Genomic DNA, 26,036 nt, shown 5'->3' on the forward strand with positions numbered 1-26,036 from the left:
GTTCACTGGAACAGCAATTTCTAGTGCAAGCTGTAAGATCAAAGCAGATATTGCAAATAAGTCGATTTTCTGTTGCTTCATTTCTCATATCATCTATCAGCTGATCTTCTGAATCACATAAGGTCTCCCCAACGTGTCATTGCTTTGGTAATTTCTGTTGGTTTGCCATGTAACCAGACATTATCATTTTTTAAAACTTTTATTTATGAAACAGAATAAATCTGCAATAATTAGTGAGTTTAGTGCTAGAAGGTTTTGTAAAGTTTCTATGGTTACCTAAGTGTCTTGTCTGCTAGTTTAGTGGGAGTTAGGCTGAACAGTGAGCTCTTTTCATCTTTAATTCAGTGAAGTTGGCATCTTTTTCATCCTTTGAGTCATTAGCTATTACATGCTTCCAGCGTATTTGTATTGCTTCTCTGGCCCTCTGCTGTGCAAATAAGCAAAGCAGTTTTCCCCTATTTTTTTTCCCTTTTCCTACCTATATGATAGCTTATAAATTGTTCCAGTGTTGTGGCTGTAGTTTATTTTCTGTAGGCTCACACAGTTATACTCCATACCACTGTACACCTGTACAGATCTTGGTGCCCAACTGTTGTGTCTTTGCTGTGTGCCCACCAGATTGTAGGGAAATTGTTCTGAGAACCAAAATTAAGTGGGCCTATTCTATAGCTTCAGACTTTATTTTACCTCAAGGTACTATTCACTTTGCCTGGGAGTTCATGAGAATCCTGAGTGTTAAAGAGGTTTTGGGAAGCCACACAGGCCATTCTTACAGGTGGTATGAGGGTGAAACCAGACCTGGTAATTTAACTATTTATCTTGCAGCACTATAGTGCTTTTCTGTGGAGAAGAAACAGAAACATGCCTCTGAGTGTTTGCTATCGAAAGATCATGAAATAAGATATTTGTTTTGCCAGAGAAGCCATTCAGGTATAACTACATAGTCCTCCACTGAAGTCTACTGAAAATTTACATCAGCCTCTTAGATGAAGATAAGGGCCTACAACTGGAAAATTAACAACATGTTGGCTGAATTTTTCAGCATGCTTACCAGTGCATCAGCTTCCCCATCCCAGAAGTGCCACATATGTTTGTTATAAAACCAGTGTACAGTGTGTGAAATGGCCTGCTCTAATTATAATCTGGGCAATGCCAGGAAAGTGAAGCTAATTCAAATAAGCTCTATTAAGTCATCTAACATGGCAGTATATGCCATGAGGTAAATTGCTTAGATGCAGACTGGCGGCAAGGGAAATATTATCTGGCGAGATCATGCCTTTTTTTTTTTTTCCTTCTTTCAGCCAACAAATTAGAAGCTCATTTGAAAAGTCATCTTAATTTGATATACTGATGTGGTGATGCCAACCTGGACAGCATTTAACTGTCAGGAAGCGAATCTTGTAAAAGCAAAGCCCCAAATCTTCAGTGATGGAATGTAGCAATTTCACAATCTTACTAAATTTGGGTACGTAAAAATCTGTACGTGATAAGTTAATATCTCTGGGCTACGCTTTCACTATATTTTAGGTCTATTTTACAAGTAGTGAATAAATATGCTTCTATTAGACAAATCGTGTATGAAGGAAGTTCACCTCTTTGGTCAAATGAGAATCTGGCAGTTGGTTATGTGCATGATATACCAAACGCAGATACGATGAAAGAGAGAAAACCTTTACTGAGACACTTGTTGGCTCAGAAGGAGGATCTGGGGAACTACAGGCCTGCCAGTCTGACCTCAATGCCAGGGAAGGTTATGGAGCAGATCATCTTGAGTGCCATCACACAGTACATATGGGACAACTGGATGATCAGGCCCAGTCACCATGGGTTTATGAAAGGCAGGTCCTTCTTGACTAACTTGATCTCTATGACAAGGTGACCCACTTAGTGCATGAGGGAAAGGCTGTGGATGCTGTTTACCTGGACTTTAGTAAAGCCTTTGACACCATCTCCCACAGCATTGTCCTGGAGAAACTGGCTGCTCATGGCTTGGATGGGCATACTCTTCACTGGGTAAAAAACGGGCTGGATGGCTGGGCCCAAAGACTTGTGGCGACTGGAGTTAAATCCAGTTGGTGGCCAGTTGCCAACACAAGTGGTGTTCCCCAGGGCTCAGTATTTGGGCCAGTTCTGTTTAATATCTTTATCAATGATTTGGATGGGGGGATCTAGTGCACCCTCAGTAAGTTTGCAGATGACACCAAGTTGGGCAGGAGTGTTCATCTGCTTGAGGGTAAGAAGGCTCTACAGAGGGATCTGGACAGGCTGGACCAATGGGCCAAGGCCAACTGTATGAGATTCAACAAGGCCAAGTGCCGGGTCCTGCACTTGGGTCACAACAACCCCATGCAACACTACAGGCTTGGGGAAGAGTGGCTGGAAAGCTGCCCGGTGGAAAAGGACCTGGGGGTGTTAGTTGACAGCTGGCTGAACATGAGCCAGCGTTGTGCCCAGGTGGCCAAGAAGGCCAACATCATCCTGGCAGACTTGGCAGCGTTAGGTTTATGGTTGGCCTCGATGACCTTAAAGGTCTTTTCCAACCTAAATGATTCTATGATTCTATGAAAAAATGGAAAAGTTGATGGCAGAATTATTTTCTTTTGCCCTTTTTACTTTAATACCTTTCCCCTCAGAGATGACTAGCTGTAGTAATGGGGGGCTTTCTTCACTTGTCTATGATTAATTGCTTAGTTTTATATAATAATTTTTAATATTTTCCAGGCCCCAGAAACCCACCCTGACCTACTTGTGGCTGTGAGAAATAATGACATTGTCCATGTTTGTGCCTGCAAGTATTAGAACCTATAAAACAAAACACCTTTCTGTTATTTGTTTATCTCATAAAGTCTTATATGAATCCTGAACTGTTATCTGCCTCACTGTCCGAACAAAACACAGTCATACATGGAAGCAAAAATGTATACGTTTTACAATACTATCAGTTATATAATCACGTGGTATTTTTTTTCTCACAGGGTCAAATATTCACTCACTTCAGATAGTCAACAGTTACAATTCACTTTTCTGCATCTGCTCCCCCATTTTAATCCCCATCCTGCTCCCAAATTCATCTTCCCTCTTGTCCGTAAGTCCCTTGATCTTCTGCTGACTCCTTAGTGTGCCACGCCAAAGAAATCTTGGGGGAGTTCAGCTTCTAATCTTCTAAGAAGTCTCTATGGGACAAGTGGGAAATGAAGGGTTTTGAAAGCTTTGTAATTTTTCCAGATTTGAAAGATTGTAGAAAGTCTGGTCTTAACTTTACAGTCAGCTCTTTCTCACAGTTCCCCTGTTTTGGGTTCTCCTCCAAAGTAAAGAAACAGTAAGGCTTAGTAACAAAAGGATTGCCATATTTTTTTAAATGAGAAAGTCAACATATTTCAGCTGAAGCCTTAAAACAATATTAAATTGCATAAAGATTAGTGAAGGTAAAAGTAATTGAAACAAGTTGTTCTATTAAATAAATATTGCAGAACTGTCACCATAAGCTACCTGGCCTATCAGCAGTGTAGCACTCCCTAGGGGAGGGGACCTGGGTGCTTTCCCCTGGCAAGCAGAATTGTTTGGCTCAGCAAATGTTCCATTGCTTTAGGCAGTTTATTTTGAATGATTCACCAGATGGGACTCCTACTACTTTCCTAGAGAGAGTATGCTTTAGTCTTAGAAATCATGAATACTTGAGCTGAAATTTGCCTGGATACTTTTTCAAGGCCATCTATCTGGGCCATCTATCGAAGTCTTTTTGTTGTCTACATGCACTTCAGTTACATGGTTTTGCTTGGCTTATTCTCAAAGTACACTGAATATCTGAATGTGCTGGAATTTAATTCTGGGGTTTTTTCACCTCATTATGACATTCACATTCCTTCAAATCCTCCTTTCAAAAGAATTTTGTTCAGCTGTCTTCAGCTCGAGATTTTCAACCATGCTATTGGTGGGCAGGCACATTTCAAGCACTTGTGCACTAAGCTACCCTTGCTGCCTGAGGAAGAATCACCCTCTGAGGAAACCAAAGACTGCCAGGCACTCCTGCTTCTTGCCTTTCATGACTTTACAGAAACGGTACCTGATATAGACCATGCATGGGATCTTCTTCTTGCCTGAGCGCCCCAGAACCATTAGCAGTGGATGCTAAGAGGTGGTATAGATTCAAAAGCAAATTCGTCCCCATCATAGAAGAAAAAGCCACCTAAGCCTGCTAGATACAGTGGCTGGTGGACAACTGCTGGCTCAGGGAGTCCTGAGAGAAATGATACTTGGCTTGATAGTGTAACTGCAACAAAAAGTCCTCCAGGGTGTTATGAAAAGTTTGCGGTTTTTGTGGTTCTTCAAACAATTTCAAATTTTCCCCTCATTAATATCTTTTGCTAATAAGTTGTTTTGTAAGAAGAGATGTTGTACTACTACTAACTAATTTCTTGCTTATGCTGTCCCTGTCTTCACCAGTTCTTTGGAGAGCTATAGTTAAAGGCACTATTTGTCTATTTACTGTCACAAATGTAAGTTATTTTGAAACAGTACTACTCTGCTCTTGAAGGAGAGAGGCCTCACAGCACATGTTTTGCTATGTCTTTGATCATATCAGATTTTGCTGTGTCTCATTGCTTTAAGACATATTTTTCCCTTGCTCTTTGTCCCCCCCACTGCTCTCCTGCAGTGTTTTACAGCTAATCCTAGCTACTCTTTAGTTTGCTCCAGGTGCTTCTTTGTTCCAGTTGCTCATGATTTCACTACTTTTGGTAACTAGCCCATAGGTTTCTTTATCATGTCTGGTCAGTCAGTATTTTTTTTTAGCATTAGCAAGTTCTGTGTCCTTATTGAAAAGTTTTCTAGATCATTGGTATATTAGGCAGACAGAATTAGTTCAAGTGGTTACCCTTGTGACACATCATCTACCTTCGCAATCCAGATAAAAGCCTTGCTTATGGTAAATAAATACGTTAAGTATTTCCTACATAAAACATCATTGTTGACTTTTTTCTTGTCATCACCTTGTTTTGCACATAGTGCAGAGTTGGTAAATTTAGGATTTTTTCGTTCAGTTCTGAATTAAAAGATCCTACTAAACCAGCTTGAATTTCTCTATTAAAAATATCAAGATGTGCCCTTAAGGTAATGACAGCCTTTGCTTTCATTTCTGCACATTTCTCTAATGATTTGAAGCCAGAGTTCATCTAGCTTTCAAGTTTTTCTGTTTCTTTTTTAAATTTGAGGTACCAAGAGAGGATTACTGTATCTATATTCATACAACTCAAAAATTCATCTATCCTTTTTTCTCATCCATCTGCCCCAGAATGCTCTCTGCTGCTGCAGAATTGTTAAGCTCAAAGTCTTGCTTATGGGCACAGAGGAAGCCCACCTTTTATGTAAGTAAAGCTAAAAATTTATTGTTAGTATAACTGAAAGTGAAGCAGCCTAAGCATTATTAGTCCAGATCTAATTGTTTAAAAAAGAATGTTAATTCCATTAAAATTGTTATGCATAGAGCTTCTAGTGCCTACCCCTTCTCCCAGGGTTAGGCTCACATCTCCACTGCTCCTCTGGGTGCGAGCTTGGTGGTTTCATGCTGGTGGCAGTGGTGGGGTATTGCAGCAAATCGTCAGCATCTGGAGTCCTTCACTGTGAGGACTATGATGTTTGTGTTGATGGTTTCTTCTTCCTCATTCTAGGATCAACTTGGGGTCATTTTTATATGTCTGCCAACATCCTTTTACACCTTTGCTCTGTCCTCATTGGTCTGCAGTTCCATATTACACCCAAATTTACTATATATGGTGTCTTTTGCCTATGTTAGACACTATTTCTTTATTTTCTTTTTTATCCCTAAAACCAGTTCTGTCCAGCTCAGGGTCTACATTACTTTAACTAAACACGAGTGAGTTATAGCCAAGGGGTGTCCAGTGCCAGCCTGTGCCCTTTCCTTCAGCATCCTGTGTCTCTGGCCCTCTTCACTGCATGCTGTCTTCACTGCTCAAGGGCTCTGCTGTCATACCAGGCCTGTCTTTCTCTGCACTGCATCATCCTGTTAGAGTCAGAAACATTATTCTGCATAGAATAAGTGCTTGTTACTGCTATCTATGTAAAAGCATGGTTGTACTATACAAAGATAAACAAAACAAATTAACTGTAGACACCTATACCCTTCTGGCTATTACAACTTCTCCTCTATTGATGCTCCTCTTAGCAGCTGGTTCAGCTGGGGCAAAAGACTTCCAGGACATCAGAGAATGAAAAAAGGACATAGATATATGTGGCTGATGGTCAAATATGTACAATGTTGACAAGACAAAAGGGGAAAGATTTAATGTTTTTCCCCCTAGAAAGGTTATGGAAATATGAAGAAATGCACAGACAATGGATTGTGCAAGCCTTCCACAGAGAAACTGAGAGAACAATGAACAAATTCCCTTCCTTGTCCTTAGGAATTGTATGGTAAATGGAAGATCTGGGGGTTTTTTGAAAAGCAATGAGAATGAAAATCCGGAAATTTGCATGCAGTGATTTGGAGAATTCTTTAAAATAATTTTTTTCCTCTCCTTGAAAGCAATTTAATGTAATTTACTTTTATTTAATTATCCTGTGATTCTACTGGGAAAAAACCCCTCCCAATCTGTTGCATATGTGTTTTCTTCTTATATACATAGTTCAATACAACTTATGTGGGGAACACCCAGGATATTTTGTATGGTAATTGACAACTACTAAAGTAGGACTTGAAAGCTTTAAACAATGCAAATCAAGTAATAATAAATGTTATTATCACTTATATTCTTTTATTATAATCTCTATAGTGTTATTATAGCTACATAAAGCCTTAAATAATAGCAGAAATCTTTATAGCTTATAAGAACTTGTTAAACATAAAGACAATTTTTAATATGTGGTGGTAAGGTTTTTTGATTAAACCCATGAAGTATTCTGGAGAAACACACTGTACTGCCATTTTATTAATCTAAGGTGGCAGACAGAAGTCTTGTCATCTGCAGTACCACCTCATTTCAAAGAGAATGCATTAACAGAGATGGACTACAGCAATTTTTAATGTAAATAATGTTTTGCCTTTCTGAAAGGGCCCATTTACTGTCGTGAGGCCATCAGACTCCTGCTCTGGCTTCTTTAGCACTGTAATTCTGCAATGGGATTGGAGAGCCAATTTGAGATTGACAATTGACTTCTTGCTTGTGCTGCAAAGCTTCCTTTTATATTTCTGTAAAGCTGAACAAATGACTGCTACTAATGTTTTGCTCATCAACTAGTAAGTGGAGGCCATTTAAGGCAGAAATGTAGGGTTTAGCTCCAGTTGCTGTTCTAATGTTGCAGAAAGCTTTTGCTGCAGTTCATTAAATTCAACTTCAAGCAGTCACAGAACTGCCAGCTAATTATTTTTTTTCTTCCCTCAGCTCAGTGAAACCTAGTGTCACCAATTTCCACTCATAAAATGGAGCTACAGAATTCTTCATTCTTGGAGACTGAAGAAACAGAGCAGTGGGGAAGATACCAACATAATCCTTAAAATAACAGGTAACACTGAGGCGGTGAAACTTTTTTTCCTACTAGTTTGTCAGACTATCTTGGGAGTCAAGCTTTGTATGGGACATTGGTGCTTTGCTAGTAGGTCATGGGGCCAGTATTAATAACTGAGAGTTTATGTTTTGGGCGCCAATCACCAGATGAATGACTAACAGAACCTGCTTGAAGAGAGCAATTCAAGCAAGAACTGGTCCTTGCAGAAGAAGCCAGAGAGGGAAAGAAGCAAAGGCCTGCATGGCCTGCTCTGCCACCTGGAGATTTGGGTTACCTGAATTCAGCCCTCTTGTTGAAAAGTGGCTGAGAAGTATTATTCTTCAGTATTACGTGGGGTGTTTTAGTCTCTATTATGTTGGTTCAAGTGAAATTAAGTGATGAAAATTTCTTTCATTTCGTGGAATAGCGAAAATAAAAACAAGATCCAAAGCTCAAATACACACATATGGAGATTCCCCTCCTGACCTGAAGTATGGAATATTGACCTGAACTCAGCTGTGTTATCACATGTATGATGTTACACATCTCTGATGAATTGTTTTAAATATACCTTGAGATCATCTGTACTACCCATGATTTTAAGTTGTCGGTATAGCTTTTAGATGAAGTAACTAAAACCAGAACATCTGTGAGTGTTTAGGGTAACATTCAGAGATAAATGTGAATACATAGCCTCCTGCCATGGAGCTTCTCACAGGAATAGTGGTTTTGGTTGACTTCTGGAGTGATTTACTCTTCAGGGACTTCACAAATAGAGAACATTTCCAAGCTAGTCCATCAAGCTTTCATCCCAGAATTCTTGAAGAAATAATAGATACTGAGCATTTGGCTTCTGTTAATCATTGTTTATTGTCATATCACAGTCAGGTTTCCAAAGAGGGAGTTCTCCATTCTGCTGTAATTGTACACACAGAGGAGACAGCCCTTACTATGATTTTACAATTAAAGTTAACACAAAATGAGTATAACAAGGGAACAGTAGAGAAAAGTGTAAAGTAACAGCAATAGAATGGTGTGATTGAACCCGAAATATGTAGAATTAAATATCTTCAACGTTTCCAAATACATAGCTGCAGCTTTGGTTGCATGAAGAGAGGAAATGAATTATTTCAGCCTCAAAATTCACATTTTAAGTATGCATATTTTTGCTTTTGATAGCATGCCTTCAAATACCTGTACGTTGTCAACCAGTAACTATTGTTGTCTAACCATGATCTTAAGAGTGAGAAGACGCATCAAAAGAGAATTAAGGCTATGACATCAATCAGTGCAAATCAGAAAAGTTCCAGGTAAGGATGAAATCTGGCATTTGCTTCAAGCACCAAGACACAATGAGGGCACAGGAAGAAAGTTGTTAAGGGAACCAGGTTTAGAGTATGAAAGCAAGACACAATATGTCACCCTTCCTTTGTTTTTCTGTGACAGTTTTCATATTTTTTCTGTGATACAAATTGTATAAATAAGTTTGGGTTCAGTCTGGGAGAGATTTTAGTAGGACTTCATTAGGCAGCGCATTAAAAATAATCTGACAGCTAACAAACAGTGAATGTGCATTAATAGAACTGTGAACTAAATTCTGGTCATGGGTTCAAATTATATTGCTATTTCCATATATGCATCTCAGTAAGCAGCACTGGGGAGAATTAAAATGCTGCAACTTAAGTCACAGTTTGACACCTTTAAGTAATAAAGGGGTTTTGGTTTCATAATTGTTAAAGGAAAGAAAAAAATTAGACTGGCTTTCAAACCCAACACTGAATTTGTGATGAAACATTTTTTTATTTGTAAACTAAGCAAAACTGATATGATATTTATTGGGAAACAAACAAGTAATCTTCTGCCATTTTAAAGAAATATAATGACACTATGAAGGGTATTTTTGAAAATAAACAAAACCTGATTCATTTTATAATTTCAATTTCAGTATATAATCCTAATAAACTTCAGGACTAGATTCTGAATACAACACACAAAATATTAAAACATATGTTGGAGCCACCAACCCCTCATCTACAAACAGGCAAGTACCAAATCTTATTTTATCTAAAAAAGACAAAGGATTTGTAAATACATAAATGCATAGTAATAATTAAATAGGTTCAACCTTGAACTGTTTGAAATGTGATTTCTTTGAATATGGAAAACAACAATAGCTATGATCATGGATTATGAGCCTGTGGCTAAGTTTTAGGTTCACCACAGTGACAAATTGAAGGACTGTTTCCGTTACCCAGAGGGGCCCCAAACCAGACACAGGGCTCCCAACAGAGCCTTATGAGGGCTGGGGGGACTAACCACCCCCTTCAAGCTCTTGCCAGTGCAGCCCTGCGTGCGGCTGCCTCCCTCACTGCCAGGGTCTGCAGCTGAGCCATGGTCAGCGTGTTGTCCACCAGGACCCACCTCCTTCTCAGCAGAGCCATCACCTACACAGGCCAGGACAAGGAGGATTAGGTAGCATCCAACAGTATTAGCTTGTCAAGGCAGATCAGAATATTAATACCAGAAATGGCTTATACATCAGGCTGGAAGGGTCAACTTTAAGCACTGCCACGTGTGAGTACCAGCAGAGTGATGTTAACAATCTGCTACTCTGAGACTACTGTGCTCTCACGAGGCTCAATCCCCTCCTGGTGTAAAGTTGCCTGACAGCAAACAGAAAGAACAACAGTGTCTGCAAATGTCACTGAAGGCGTGCCTCACAGTAAGCCTTGCAACCTTTCAGCTCAAGCAGGACTTAGCCAAGATGCCAGTTGTCAAAAGGATGTAGGAGATGCTTCACCAGCCTGTCACCACAGGACAAGCCCCTCCATGGCCAAGGGCACTGCCCAAATGAAGGTAAGCTAAATGAGTCACCTGCTCCCTCTGCTGAAAAATAAACGAACAGGCAAGCAGATACAAAGACACCCCCACCCCGCCCTGAAAAAGTGTAAATTGTTTGTTCATCTGCCTGGTCATCAGCTGCTTTTGGATAGACATTCTTTACTGTGTCTAAGAAAACAACCAGAAGTTTCAGAAATAACTTTTTCTGTAGCCAAATTGTGCTTAGTGATGCCAAGCAGATCCTGAATGGCTGCTCAAGCTTACCACTGTTTCAGCAGGATAATTTTCTAGACCTAATACTGTAGATCTTCACATTACTAGAAGGCTAAAATATTTACAAGGCTGATCTAAGCCTCTTGATTTACCTCTCTATTTGTTTCCCTTCATTATACTTTTATTGGAAAATTGTATTCTCCTAATATTTTTTTTAAATAAAGAATACATTTCCCAATCTGTAAGCCATTACTCTAGAAGTCTTGCAACCAATTGCTGAAGTCCTACCATAAGTTTTCTTTACTGAATGTGAAGATGGTGTGATCTTCATTAGTGTACCATAGGTAATTCTCTTCTGCAGAGTTTAAGTAAGAATTTTAATTTTCTTCTCTCAAGTGGCTTTTTAAACAGTTTGTAGAATTCTGCTCATACTGAATTAAACAACTTTAAATTATCTAAAAAATTCCTCTATGAAATTGCAGGTGGGAAGACAAATCCAATGCTTCTGTTATTTTACTGTGGATTCCAGCAGGAGAAAATGCAGGCAGGAGGTACTTCTGAAAATCCTGAAATGCCTCTAAAATCAGAGTTGTGTGCTCTCAAAACTGGGTTTAAACCTTTTAAGGGTTAGCCCAGAAGGCCTCCTGGGGAGGCAATAACTACTGAAATTGGACAAAACCCCATGAACTGGCATGTAAATATATGCTGCAGAAATGGACATGAAAAAATTGAGTTTTGGAAAGCACAGGCATAGAATATGAGCAGTTATGAAAAGAGTATAGAGTCACTATTTTTTCTTAGGTAATCAACAACAAATTCTTGATTCTAGAAGAAATTAGAGTGAATTTGGTAATGTTTATTCAACAGCTGGGATGTAAATGACAATTTTATGGATCGCATTGGGCATTTCTGTTTATTTGGAAGAGGGGGATTTTGCTCCCTGTTCCTTCTCGTATAGGGACAGGGACAGATTTAGCTTCACTGAAATGAATAGATGTCTTTTAGTGAGATCTTGATCCACCCCTTATTCTCCACAAATGGGTTGTTTTTTCTGACCTAAAAATGGCAATTAAGGAAGAAAATCTATAATACCATTGATTTATTGCATTTATTGGATATTTATTGATCAACTAAATATGCATTGTAAGCTTCTGTGTCAACAAGGACTGTAGCAATGGACTTTGATGGTTACCATAACATCAGAAAGTATTTTTCTTTCTTTTTAAAGAGAAATATTGATTTTTAACAAGAATATGTTTCCTAATTTCTTTCCAAAAAAAGAGACTATTTAAAAGGTGGTCTTTTTAGGGATCTGGCTTTTATTGTTACTCTATCCGAAAATAGTATACTACTTCTATTAAAAAAAGACATTAAATGATTTTGTGTTTATATTTATTGTCAGCAATACATCAGTTATGTAAAAATAACGCAGATGAAAATGTAAGACTCATTACATTTTCACGTCATCTGTATTAACTGAATAAAGCTTAGTGACAATATACACAAATTTGAAGTAGTTGTACGTAAACATTTTGTGCATTAAAAAAGAAATATACATAATTTAAAAAATAAAAATGCATTACACAATTTACAAATTAACATTAACAAAAAAAAAAAGGTAAACATTCCTCAGACAGCTGCCTCCTTGTTCTACAAAATAAATATTCAAGTAAATTAAGTTAGGCAAAATAAACTCTTAACTTTGGGTGAGCACAATTTACATAAAGGTAAAAAGACAGATTTCCATTTCATTCAAGGTATATTTTACAGTGATTTATACATAGAGTTTTTAAATTGGTCTCTTCAGATTGTAATATTGGAAAACAAACTTTATTACATTTTGGCAGGAGGAAGGGAGTTTCAAAATTGATGCTCTATACCAAATATAAACAAGCTTGTGCAGTTGCATCAAAGCTTCAAAAAGGAACTGCTCCAGGACTCAAAGCAGACACAGTAATCTAGAAACTACAGATTTAAAAAGGAAAATACAAACCACCACATCAACAGGAAAATGTCTACTTTGCTATTTTCTGAATGGTTTATTTGATCACTGGAAACATTACTTTCACAAACTAACAAACTACGGTAGTGGCTGCTTTAGGCACTGGGTTTGTAGAAGCACTCTGATTTTTAAAGCAAATTGTTTTTCATTCTGTACTGATAATTCACCTATTATTTATTTCTGTTTCAATGCTAAAGGGTTTAATCGCCTTTGCAAGTTTTAGCTTTACATAAAATTTCAGCCCTCCTTATAGCCTAATATTTTTTTCTTGATAATGAGGGAAGCCATTGTGGCTTCAAATTTCCGTGCACTTTTTTTGTAAAAAAAATAATAATAAAAATGCACTCTAGATTTTAAATGCAGCACTAGTATGATGCAGATATGCACCAGCAAAATTCATTGACCAGATATAAAATGTAACACATACTAAAATACTTGCATGGATTGCAAAGGCCAAACATACTTTAAAAAAAACCTCCTTTCTTCGTTTGTCCATTTTATATAGTGAGAAAAAGGAGATGCCATACCTTTAACTTCAAGTTATTAAATTCTTAGATTTAGGACATACATAAACATCTTCAAGGCAAGAACTAGGCAATAGCTCCTGCTAAGACCAGCCAGTATAATAAATAACGATGACTCATTGCCAATGAAAGAAACCCTGTTCCACAATTCCCTATTGGTCCAACACTATTTGACAACACAGAATCAGACTTTAAAAAGTACAGAAATTGTGATTAAGTTTTATGTGTTCACATGATAGTTACCATTCTTTAAAACTTTATAACTTTTCCACATCATTTTTTGTATGTCTCACAAAATAGGAATCAACTAGGTTTTCCTTGTTTTCAACTCAAAAATGCCAAAGTAAAATCATCAAGATTTGCTTTTTTCCTATGGATCTTTACAAAGACATGTAAGACTGAAGCCCCCAGTCCTGCAACACATATATGAATGAACCACTGCTGTGGCAGGGGGCCATGGCACTTCACCAGCTGTGGCCAGATCAAGGTATAAAACGAGAAATTAAACCTGTACAAAAGATTGTTACTTTGTTCCTCTCTGCTCATCATTCCCATTTGGGGAATACTTATGCAGTGGGAGGAAGATAATTTTCTTGATGCAGTAACACCATACTGGTAATATAAGTTAGCTAAGTTAAAGTAGGACCATAATCTCTCTTGAACATTCACAAAATGCACATTGGTTCCAAGAATTATTCTACATGGAACAAAAGTATGTATTTTTAAGGACTGATGTTACCCATTGATGTCCACAAGAGTCTTGTCATCGATTTCAGTGGATCTGGGCCAAAGTTTGCAAAGCTACAGTTTTATTCAGTGTGCTTCTTGAGTAAATAGCATGATGAGTAGGCAGAAATGGTTTAGGTTATAAAAAAGACCTGAGAACCTAATATTGAACTTTATATAACAACTATTTTTGAGAGGTTGCCTGATAAAGTTTTGTATTGCTTAGAAGTGGCACAGTCACTTATATGTTCAGGCTACACATAGAAGAGCCATTTGATGAGAATAACCATTCTCAGGTCATGAATCACATCTGTAACAGGCATGTAGATACAGTGGCAAGTCAATAAGCTTCATGTTGGAAGCGTAACACTGGAAAGCCATCAACATGGAAGAGGTTAACAGTGAGTTTTTATACTGCCAGAGTTTTTAAAAATGTCATGAGTATTAAAATGGCAGAACTATTGATCTTATTGTTTACTTGCCAGTATACTCAAGAGTTTAACTGACTAATTAAAAGAGTCTATCCAATTATCCTAATTAGAAAAGACAAAAGGGCTCTGAGTATTGCACTGTCAGCAACAGTGGAAACGTTCTCGCTAGCGGAAGGAAAAAAAAGCAAAATCATTAAGTATGTCACTCAAGATTACAGGGCAACCACTTTTCCTTTTTTCTAACAAAGTTAACAAATATAAAAAATCTAGTCATAAACAGCCTTCAAAGTACAATTAGAAACCAGCAGGACAATCTATACCAGTATAGGTAGATGGGGCAAGAAACTAGACACTTGTATTACTGCCATGATATAGACTACAAATGGCCGCTGTGATGAGGAACGGTGTGTACAGTACACGTCATTAGCCGATTCCATCCAGTTGCAGTCCAAACCAAACGCTACTCTCTTCAGGATTCAAGACCTGTCTACTTGACACTCCTTGCACAAGATACATCATCACCCTTTCTGAAAAGAGGCAGTTTCTATGGCAATACTAGTTAAGTGCATATCATGCTGCACTAATATAGTGCAAAAATTTGCCTTACATGTAGCAAAAAAATGCAGGCAACAGTTTGAGTTAGAGAAAGTAGAAACATATTGTAACATTTACAATGGGTTTTCTTTTTCCAGACAGCAACCGCTAGAAAATACTGAATCTGAGAATGCCTTTCTGGATGTACATACGAGGCCTTTATATTTTGGAGTGATAACAGGACAGAATTTTGCAAGTGAGTCATTGCCCTCTGAAATGCAGGTTAACACAAGTTATCATCAACTGGCAAACTGCTGAATTTGCTCAGTGGGTTAATCCCAGTTAAAAGGTAACATTGTACTAAGCACTAAAATGCTCTTTAACAAGTATATAATCTGATGGAGTAATACGTACGGTTCAACTGAGTATATATGTTATGCTCGAATATAAAGAGTCAGAGACAGCTTGGTACAAACTCTTCATGCGTACTGATTATACTTGGTTAATGTTGCAGGGGCTTCCAACTGTTAATACTATGTCAGCTACAGCATTCTGGAGACAGAAGTGGTGCATATAGTTTGTAAGATTGAGGAAAGACCACAAATCTCCAACTGCAGTGTCTATTAACATGATTCTGCCAGATTTCTCAGTGCTGATGGTCTAAAGTAAAGCAATAATACCTTGAATATCCGTAGGCATTATGAAATCCATCCTTCTTTATCTATGGTGCAGTTACAAAAAAGAAAAAGTCAAAACACTTAATCCACTCCATAGAAAATCCCTGTGGCTTTGGATACCTTCTGATTTCAATCCATTAATTTAAACTCCATTTGTCACCATGAGAAGTTATATTTTACATATCTGCATCTCCATCATAAGCCAAGGTTAAAGGTTTCAGTCGGTTGTTCTGCCTTCTCTGGGGCTTCTTTGGCTTTTTGCTGAAACAATAAGATAATTTGTAAATAGAAACAGAAACTAATAACATAGCAAAGATGGATTTCAGTCTTAAATGAAAGATGAGTGTGTTGTTTTAAGATAATGCATTTGGTTGGTCATTTGTAAAAGCTATAAGCCTAAAACCTTCACTTGGACCAGTAATTATCTCTTTATCAACCCAAAACAACATCTAATTCAAAGCTCAGCTGTTCAGAAACAGGCTGTTACAGTGCTGATGTGACTTGATGAAATCCTTGGCAGGTCATCCTGAAAGATCAGTCAGTTTTCAGTAGAACCCAAAGCCTGCAGTGCAATATTTGGTCATGTATCAAAGCCGCAGTCAGGTTCTTCTAAATTACACGACTCAAATCTTAACCTCTCTTGACACATCAAGGGTTTCCACATTATACTTGCTGGAATGACTGCAGTTAATTCTAGATGTTATAATCAAACCAGTCATAAATAGCAGGGAAATGGTTGTTAGCCATAACCATTCCCTGTCTAGCCTTGAATTACATTTTAATCCAGCAGTATTTCCAATCCATTTGATATAGTTTTTAAAAATTACTAAGCCAAAGGAAAATGCATGTTTATGCATGCTTTAGTACTCATATTCTTTTAGAGCATAATATAAGCATTTCTTTAAATGAAGCCTGTGCCTCCTCAGTCTTGTCCAAAATCTTGTCTCAGCTATGTCACTTAGGCTGCCCAAATCTAAACCTTTGTTACCAAACCAGTTGTTACAGTGGCTTGCAGTGGCCACAGATTCCAGTCCAAAGAATCTGCAGTGGAGTTGTATGCTAATGGATTTTCTTTTCCTCAAAAAAAAAAAAAAAAAAAGATTTTGTTCCTTACTTAGACAGAAGTCAGATTTTGGAGAAGGTTTACTAAAAACCAAACAAATCCAGAAGCCCCCCAAATACCTATTAATGCAGTACAGCCAAGAGACTGATGTGTATGACCACACTTCCCTCACCTTCCACCTGAACAGTCATTTGGATCAGAAATTCCAAACAGGACATAGAGAACTTCAGGGAGAACATTCTCAAAGGTGACTTGTGCTTGCAAAAAATCTTTGCTTTGACATGCACTAAGGTTTTTCAACAAAAAATTATTTCATGTATGAAAAACACATGAGAAAGTTTTCTGACTTTTTTTGGTTGTGTATCTCCATATCCTGCCAAATATCAAATCTGACTTTCCCAATTACTGAATTTCCTTCTTGCTATTTCTCTCTGCATTTTGTGATACAGACACAATGAAATTGTCATGGACACAGTACATTCCTAACAGACATAAACTGAGCAAAAATAAACTGTACACTAAGCTACCCCACATTTGCAAGAAATTCTTCTAACCTCAGGTGAGCATGTGTTTATCCATCATCTAGACTACAACCAGGGTCCACTAACTTGAGCTTGGTCAAAAGGACATGGAAAATTAAACACTGCAGTTCACAGAATTGCCTGCAGTTTCTACAGCGGCATATGTAAATGCTTGCATTACAGTCTGTGTGGGACTGCTTGTTTGTAAATAATTAAAGAACTCACCAGGCTAGATAGATCATAGAAACAATAAAGATGAGTAAAACAAATGCACCAGCAGCTACACCATAAACCCAGGTCTTCAGCCTCCCATCTAAAAGGAATGAATGTTAGTCAGTAGTGTTTGAGTTAGTCTTGTTGAATTATTCTTGTTGAATTATTAGTTCTGAAATAGTATCGAAATACTTTTATAATCCCAAACAAATGTCTTCACTAGCAATTACAGCTTAATAAGAGTAAATACTATTAAACAACTGAGCAATAGCTTCTCTGTGCACTTGTGTTTTGCTTCACAGCTGTTGTCTGGATAATCTGAACGGACCCGAGGTGTGGGGCAGAGGGAGCAAGTGTGACCCCCAGAAACCCAGCCCCTGGGCCCGCTGGTAGCGGACAATCCTTCAGCGTGATCGCAGGGCAGCGCGTCAGCCTGGGACTCATTTATGCTGTTAGCATCACTTGCCATTCTGGCTCCAGTAAATCAATCTGCCTGTTATTTTCATTCTTGTTGCTATTTAATTTTATGTTTTTAAATACCTTTAGCATGTTTTACTTCATTCATACCTTAACTGCACATACACAACTTTCACAACTGCATAAAGTAATAACTTCTCAATTTCTTCCTGTACCAAATGCAAGTTTTGTTGTTATAAAACAACTTCCCCTCATAAAACAAGAAAGAAATACATCTGAAAACCCCAACCCATGCTCATAAATAGAACAATTGTCTGTTATTAATAAGAACTGTACCTATGCACAGCCTGTGAAGCCTGTATTTTGGACATGATGTCCCTGCAGGCTGAGGTATACATCCCAGTCTCCTGCTTGCCTTGATCCTAGATGTACTCACTTATCCCAAGAAGATGAGGGAAGAACAGGTGTGACTTTGTCTGTGGGGTTTTGCTCTGAACCTTCAATAAGTATGCAGTACATGTTGTTTGACTTTTACTACTTTTATCTGACTAATTTTGCAAATTTTGAAGTGGCTTTTTGAAAACTTTCTTTTACAGGAGGTTAGCTTGCCTTGTTGCACCTCCTTGACAATGAAAATTCCGTAAAAAAGCTGAATTATTTCATTTACAAGGGACAAAATTTTTATTTCATGAACTTGTGTACATTTTCAATGTAAGCAAACACATAAAATTTTTGTGACCAAATACCTATTGCTTCCTGATACCTCTGTAGAAGAAAAAGGCATTATCAACGCAGCTGATATTACTACAACATAATAATAACAAAAATTAGTCAGACTGACTTTGCTCAGATTCACAGTAGCACTCTATTGCTGTGCAGTTAAGTTCAAGCTTTCTGTTCTCTAGCAATGCAAAATCTTGCAGTCATGTGGACAACTTGTTCAAGACTAATCAATATAAAACCATTTTAGCCTCATTACATTAATCAACCCAATGAAACATTATAACTGATAATAACTGATATAACTGAAATAGCTGATCCGTTAAGATGAACTGAACAGTAGATTTGACCTGACATATCCAATGATATGATAATATGAATGAGAGGAATTCAGACTTCAGTACTGCTAAATAGGTTAGTTTCTTCTCTCCTTGGCTTATTTCCATTGGTAAATGTAAGGGGTTTTGGGTTGTTTTGGGTTTGCTTGTTTTAAAACAGCATTATCTCCTTGAATAAAAGACTGGCATTACCTTGTGTGCGGATTGATTTATTTTTGTCAAAGCAGGAAACTCTGTTAATGAGGTCATTCCTATTATGCAATGACAGGCGTCTAACTTGGGCCTTCTGAATTCCCCCTGGACAGATTATTTCTAAGTATACAAGGGAATTGGCATCTCAAACTCATCTGTTTTGGGTAATACAGCAACACAGACACCTGAAGAGGATAGTTTCAATACCTTCTTTTCTGGAACTGCAATATAATTTGTTGAAGACAGTGAAAAAACTATTTTAAATCTAAACTTAAAAACTGTGAGGAAAGGAATAATCATGCTAGAATGAATCAGAACCTTTCTAATAGATACCCAATCCTGGAATTAAAACCATCAAGCATATATCTCATCTGAAGTGCAAAGTGTTCCCTTTCTTCCACATTTGCTCATACCTTCACTGGATAAAGTATTAGTTCTATTAAATACCATTGTTTTTATCTGAGCTGAGCTACATTTCCTTCCTAACTTGAATTACTGGGAAATTGGTAAGTTTTCATGAAATCTCTCAACTGTTCCTTTCCCCAAAGCCCATGCCTGAGCTCACACAAGCACCCACGTTGCTAAGTAGTTGAAGGCAACTGTCTGACATCTGCTTACTGTTGGCACTCTGGCTGCTACAACCCACCCTCTGGCATTTTCAGGTGGAGTTATCTAGAATGAGTAAAAGCTAATATATTTGGTAAGGTGCTATTTTTTAAAGGAGGACCAGAAAAGCTTAAATTTATTTTTTTATTGTGGATTAAAGTATTAACTAATTAGAGTAAAGACCATTTTATTGCAGGTATCAAATATAGTATCACAGTACAAATAACAGTAAGTACTAGTAGGACTAATGGGATCTAACACAAGCATTTCTAACCCGAACATGATTTAATCTGCTTATTAGAAGTATTCCTGTAGTTCTCAATTTGCAGCATTTTATGGATTATGCATGTAAAGACACTGTTTTCAATTCTCAGATTAAAAACATTCATAAAAGCTTTAGAAAGAAATGAACACCCTAAGACACGAGTGTGTTAGAATATTTAGCTCTATGTGATTTAAAAGACACTTAAGAAGATAACTAATTGCTCTCTTCATATAATTAACATTTTGGACAAGCATCATATCTCTTTATGTGAAAGTATTTTGTTAATTAAAGTTTTATTTATCTCAACGTTTAATAGTACCAGGAAATACTTACTGAAATCTGATTACATGATGGACTTTATAAAGTATTTCTGATGGGATAACTGTCTTATATTTCTTGCCACTCTTGCACATAAGTCCTTGCTCAGCTCTAAAGAACATGGTCCATCATAAAAGCAAATATTGCCTATAGATACTTAGAGCATGTCTATGCTAAACATCAATAATATGGTTAGCTCTTGTCTAACATGAATTAGTTTAAATATGGGTATGGCAGAAAAGCATTAGCATATCTCTAATGATTATTTTCCTACAACTTATGCTACGGCTGCAAATTTTAAGCAGCCCTTACTCTTTGCAGTCTTCCATGCTACCTTTTCACTCCACTGTCAACAGCATTATTGGTGGGGACTGCATAAGCTAATATCCTGGCTTGCACCTTTGCAGCCAACTCCCTTCTAAAGTCACATTTCAAATAGCTTCTGTGAATTTTAACAGGTGGAAGGGTTTAAAAGGAATTCTTCTACAATACAAGATTTCATTAAATATATTGATGGAGTAGCTGAGGATAGGGGTTTGCTTATGTTTCTTCCTTTGTTTTCTGTCAGGGCAGATGCCTGTCTTCTTAAATGAACAGTTAAGGGTTTTTCTTTTCTTCCTTGGCATCACAAAAATGTAAATGCCAGACCCTGCAGCAGTACTTAGCATTAAGAACTGCTCATTGCATGACTTCACCTGGCCCAAAAGGCTGTAGAAACCAGGTCCTTCCTCGTCCTGACTGGTTACTGGAGGGCTGGGTAGGGTTCACAGCTCGACTGGTTTTCACATCTCCCTTTTTGTCCTCCATGGTGGGGATCACCACCACTGGGATGAGAGTGCACTGTTCGAGTGTGCCATCAGAGGACATAACTTCAGTGTATCCATCTTCACAACTGCACGTTCTAGTCTGTAGGGAACAAGTGTTTTACACTGTGTAGCAGAAAAACACAGTTTTCTGTGAGCCATAAAGCATAACAACATGGATGACTGGCAGAGAAGACTGTTTTGATGAGTGCCAGCCTGGAGAGTACCTCTTCATACATTTTTATGCAGGTTCGTACCAAATCAACATTATTCAACATTTAATTCAAAGGTAGAAAAGGGTCTGTGGTTGATTTTAACAAATTAATGATTAGCAAAACCTCTGAAAATACTTTTTGTTGGCATAATTTTTGTAATGCACAGAGATGCGTGGGAAGCCCTCACGGGAGTGTTTTATGCTCCAATGCAGTAGCACATACCTCACTGCAGTAAGCGTGGGGTTGACTGCACGGTGGGTTACATGACCTGTCAGCATCTGGTTGGCGCATCACTAAACAGCCCCCTGTAGGACAGAAAATCATATTTTGACATGGTAATACCTACCCACTGATGAAATTACTGATGTCATTACTCGCTACAGTATGTCATGGATTACAATTTTATTGCTAATTTGGATTTAAGAGTCCTTCTCTTATTCTGAGGTGAAGGATAATTGGTATCAAGTATCTTCTTATAGGTAGAGTAACGATACAGCACATGTATTTGCATTCATGTGCATTTTGGAGAACTAATATTTGGCAAGTGAACCTTTTCTTTTTCCCTTTGTTCCTTTGGTGGATTGCTCAAAAAACAGTTTAAATGTTTTGTTGTGCTTGAGGGAAGAGATTTTGGTTCTCTAGGGCCCTCCTTATGACTTGCATATTAAAACTCTGGCCACAAAGAAAATAAAAGCATATTTTTTATTTATATCTTTGCCTGTTAAAGTGAAAACAGACTACTCGTCCAGTTTATGAATGGATACCTGTTTTCTGCTCCTCCTCAGCAGTCACTTTTACACATGCTATAGCTTTGCCTCTTATGAAGCTACTCTTCATGCTAGTCTAAGACAGATTTTTTGGAAGGAGAGTAGTATTATCACTAAAACATGTACTGAATGCTATGATACTGACGATATAGTGGGTTTCAGTCTTTTTCCTTTTTATACAGTCCTAGTTCTCATTTCTACAGCTTTATGTACGGTGCAGTTATTGTTATGGACCAACATGCGCAATCAGGCTTTCACTATCATTTCAGCCAGAATGACTTTAAAATACATTTAGAATTGGTTTGGATTCATCTGGGTTTCCTTCTAGCTTACAGAAGAGGGATATGCGTCGCACAGTTTACAATTTATACTACTACTACAGGATGACTTCTCTTGCATCTGCCAAATTGATCACATTTTTATACTGGTGTGAAATGAAATGAAATCCTGATAGCTGAGGTTGGTCATGACCATAGCAGATGCAGTTAGATGTGGTTACGTAGATCCAAGTGTTAACAGGATGGCCAGTGAAGAACAAAGAAAACCCTGCTGGTTACCATAAATTTTCCCCACCCCCAGAAAGGAAAATCATACATCCTAGCACACAAATCACATGCCTGTGGGAATCTATGTAATAAAATATCGGTCATCCAAGGAAGCTGCAGAAGGAAAGAGTTGCCTCATCGCCCATGGGAAACAACACCTTCAAGTAAAAAAGAACTATTCAGCACAATAATACTACGCAAGTAGGTAAATAAAAAAAGGCCTTAAAATACCAAGAGGACTCATAATAAAACTTTTGTAATGGCTGAATTAAAATACACTGTGATAGAGCCAAATGTGCAGCAATAAGGCAGCAAATAAACACAGTAATCAGAGATACAGGTTGATTCTAGATCAAAATAGGTACTCTCTGTTTAAATCAATCCTGTATGCGCATCTATCAGTTTGAGCTCTTAAATACTGTAGTTTATACAAACAACTTCCAAAAAAACATTCAAATGTAAATGACAATCTGGTTCATGACTGTATACATCATGCAGAGAAGTTCTCACAGAACATTATACTTAAGTGCTTTGTTCGAAAACTATCAGGAACATAAAAAAAAAAAAGGTTTGCATTGCATGGAAACTGGTGATTCCATTGCCTGGAATTTTCCACTAGTCTTTATTTCAAATCAGAAAGTTACCACAGTTTTAAAACCACATACAAACAAACTTTGAAAAAAGAGATACAATATAGGTCCAAGGTTAGTCTCCCTAGGAGGTCCCGCCATTAAAAATCTGCCAATGCCACATATTCATACGCTTGTCTGTCTTGGAATTTATCACATGGCTGTATTCAGTCACATCAGAACAAACTATAATTTTTATGTGGCTGGCTGGGATTTATGAATATATTCTGATTTTAACATCTCAGAGCCATAATCACCAAGATCCTATTTATTTTGAAATCCTGTAGGACCTTTAATAGATAATATCATATATTAATCTCAGTAAGAAATCTTAGAAATTTACTTATTATACAAGCATCTTAGCTAGGCAGGAAGCAATCAAGGTGCATAAATAATGCCCTGTTGCATTAGTTGTGAAGATGATGCATTTTAATATTCTTACAGCACAAGGTGACACTTGCAAAAGAGACTTTGGGCTATTAAGTATTATTTCAAAACCTTGTAAAAATAATACAGATATTTTATTTCTACTGTTACAACAGACAATGGTGATGGATTTCATTATCAAGAATATGACAAGTATTGACAGTCCATGAATTAGAGTTCCCCTCCTGTCACTGACCTGACAGTGGCTGGCATTGAGGATGTGCTTACAGTCTCTGGGATTCTTTTACTATCACCTGGGCTGATATAGAAATTATTTAAACAACAAATGCATAACTCTTAGCTTAAATGAATCCCTAATTCTGATAAATAAATTCATATAAATAGATAAACATGAAGATTTTCTTGAATTCGGAGACCTCAGTCATTCTTAATTCATGATGTTTTGTGCTTTGGTTTGCACAAAAAGTAACCATATCCCACAGCTGTCCACTGAAGTATCCTGCTATAGATTTATGTCATTCAAGTAAAGAAACAAACTTGTATTAGCACATTCACTGAAATTTGATATTTTCTAATTTTAAGGAGATATATGATATATGCGTGATATTATCAAGCTTTGCATCTCTCTCTGCCTCTGTATAGGCACTGAAATGAACTTTAATACATAAAAGTTCTATTTGTTGTCGGGCTTGAAATGTGAAACCCTAAATGTGAAAACCTAAAATCTATGCTAAAAAAAATACAACATAAAACATTCCAGGTCCAGTACAGAAGATAATATTTATATTTACTTTTAGCATTACATGCTGTATGTATATTCTGGAAAAGAAATTACATCTTTAGTATGCAAAAACATAATGATTCAAGACAACAGCACGTTGATTCATACATCAGGAACAAGTGTTTTTAGCAGATTCTTTAAAAAAAAAAATTCCATTTGTTGGGAAAAGACATTATCCACCTGTTTTCCAGGCTTTTGTGTGTATATAAAAGGAGTAGTTACCTGTGACGTTTAAACCATCTGACCTTTGGCACCACACGGTTCGAGAAGATCCTTTCCATGGGCTAGCCATCCACTTGTATTCGTAGCACTGGCCATCTACACAGAGAACATTCACTTTTCAAGAAATTGGATGACAAGATTTTAGGCTACCACTGGCAGCAGCCACACTCATCAGCAGACCATAGTCATTATGTTTTACAGCTTTTATGGCTACGTAGGCCCCTTCCTCCTTCAGCCAGCAACTCAGAAGGGTGCACTGCACACATAGAGGCCCCAGGGTCTCCTGCACTTACTGCGTACATACAAAATAGACCAGATATGTCCCGGACACCAACAATAATGGTTGTACACGCTGCTCATTCAGTAAGCCTAATGTAGTTAATGGGCAAAACAAATGTTTCCAATAACCTCATAATGGTGGTGGCCCACCTGTTGCACAAAACCCTTTGAGGAGTCAGGTTCCATTCCTGGTAACACTGACTGACTAAAGTCAGTGCTCCAGTGCTCGGTGAAGCGGCCTGGGCTGCATCTGGCTTCACGTCTCAGCTCTGCTGTACACCTCTCATATGGCCTGCGTTAAATCATGATGTCCTTGTGCACCTTTGCTCCCTTATAAATATAAAATTCCTTTTTGCCTGATCTGTCTGGCCTCTGAATGGACAAGAAATGTCTGTACAGGAAACTACTTTTCTTAGATACTTTGTCCAGTACCAGCAGTAAGCATGACTGAGAATTTTTAATGTCATTGTCAGGCGAGTAACAACAATTCAAAGGGCAGAGAGCAATCTAAATTTATTTATGTATCAAAACAAAGATTTCTTTTTATTAATGTTATCAAGCAGATAAGGTAACTATTTTTTCCCATATCATAAAAAGAAATTTCATTATTAAAAAAGGATTATCAGTTCTCCAAAGATTGTGCTTAAAGTGGTAACATATAGTAGTTAGCATTTGAAAGTTTTTCTGTTTACAGTTGATATCTGGAAAACAAAAATTTAAGTGCATTTCTATGTCTATCAAATCCGTTTTTGCCTAAATGTGATACCATGAACAGAAAGAAAAGAAAAATATTGTTTTGAATATTTTTTGAAAAATATTCTGTATTTTTTTTTCTTGCAGGAGGTGGTCTTATGTGTATTTTGGTGCTTACCATTGCACGGTCTTGTTTCCAAAGCCTGTTCTGGACAGAGATGTTGATTCTCTAATTCCTGAATGATCACTGCCCGAGATCGGACTTGTATCCCTCCAAAGCCGAGATCCTCACCATTAACACAGGTTAGCTGACAAAGGCTCCATTCTGACCACTCTCTCAAGTAACAGTCCCCTGTCAAATCACAGTTTTATAAGATGAATGATCATCATATGTGAAGAGTATTTCGTGCTGAATATGTCTGAGAAAAAAAAATGTCCAAATCCAGTTTCTTAATTTTCCCTCTAGTTCCTTTCACTCCTCTTTTTAAACGTGACTTATATTAAGACAAGATAATGTTTTGACATTCCCTGCATATCTATGCAGTAGAAAATAGTAATAAAAATATTATACAAAAGCCTATTTTTTCTAAAGCAAGGTAGTTTCCTGTAGCATT

The 26,036-nt window shown here is 37.5% G+C and overlaps 1 protein-coding gene across 1 annotated transcript in view; it reads right to left on the reverse strand.

Moving 5' to 3' along the window:
- Window positions 1-15,624: 15,624 nt before the first annotated feature.
- Window positions 15,625-26,036, reverse strand: part of THSD7A (thrombospondin type 1 domain containing 7A) — a 208,456-nt gene continuing 198,044 nt past the window's right edge. The window contains exons 24-29 of the mRNA XM_075705432.1: window positions 25,601-25,774; window positions 24,451-24,546; window positions 21,342-21,424; window positions 20,797-21,007; window positions 17,258-17,345; window positions 15,625-15,709 (exon numbers count right to left, since the gene is read on the reverse strand). Coding sequence (XP_075561547.1) covers window positions 15,625-15,709; window positions 17,258-17,345; window positions 20,797-21,007; window positions 21,342-21,424; window positions 24,451-24,546; window positions 25,601-25,774 — 737 coding nt within the window. The remainder of the gene's footprint in view (window positions 15,710-17,257; window positions 17,346-20,796; window positions 21,008-21,341; window positions 21,425-24,450; window positions 24,547-25,600; window positions 25,775-26,036) is intronic.

This window comes from Pelecanus crispus, chromosome 2 (genome assembly GCF_030463565.1).
Source record: "Pelecanus crispus isolate bPelCri1 chromosome 2, bPelCri1.pri, whole genome shotgun sequence".
NCBI lineage: Eukaryota > Metazoa > Chordata > Aves > Pelecaniformes > Pelecanidae > Pelecanus > Pelecanus crispus.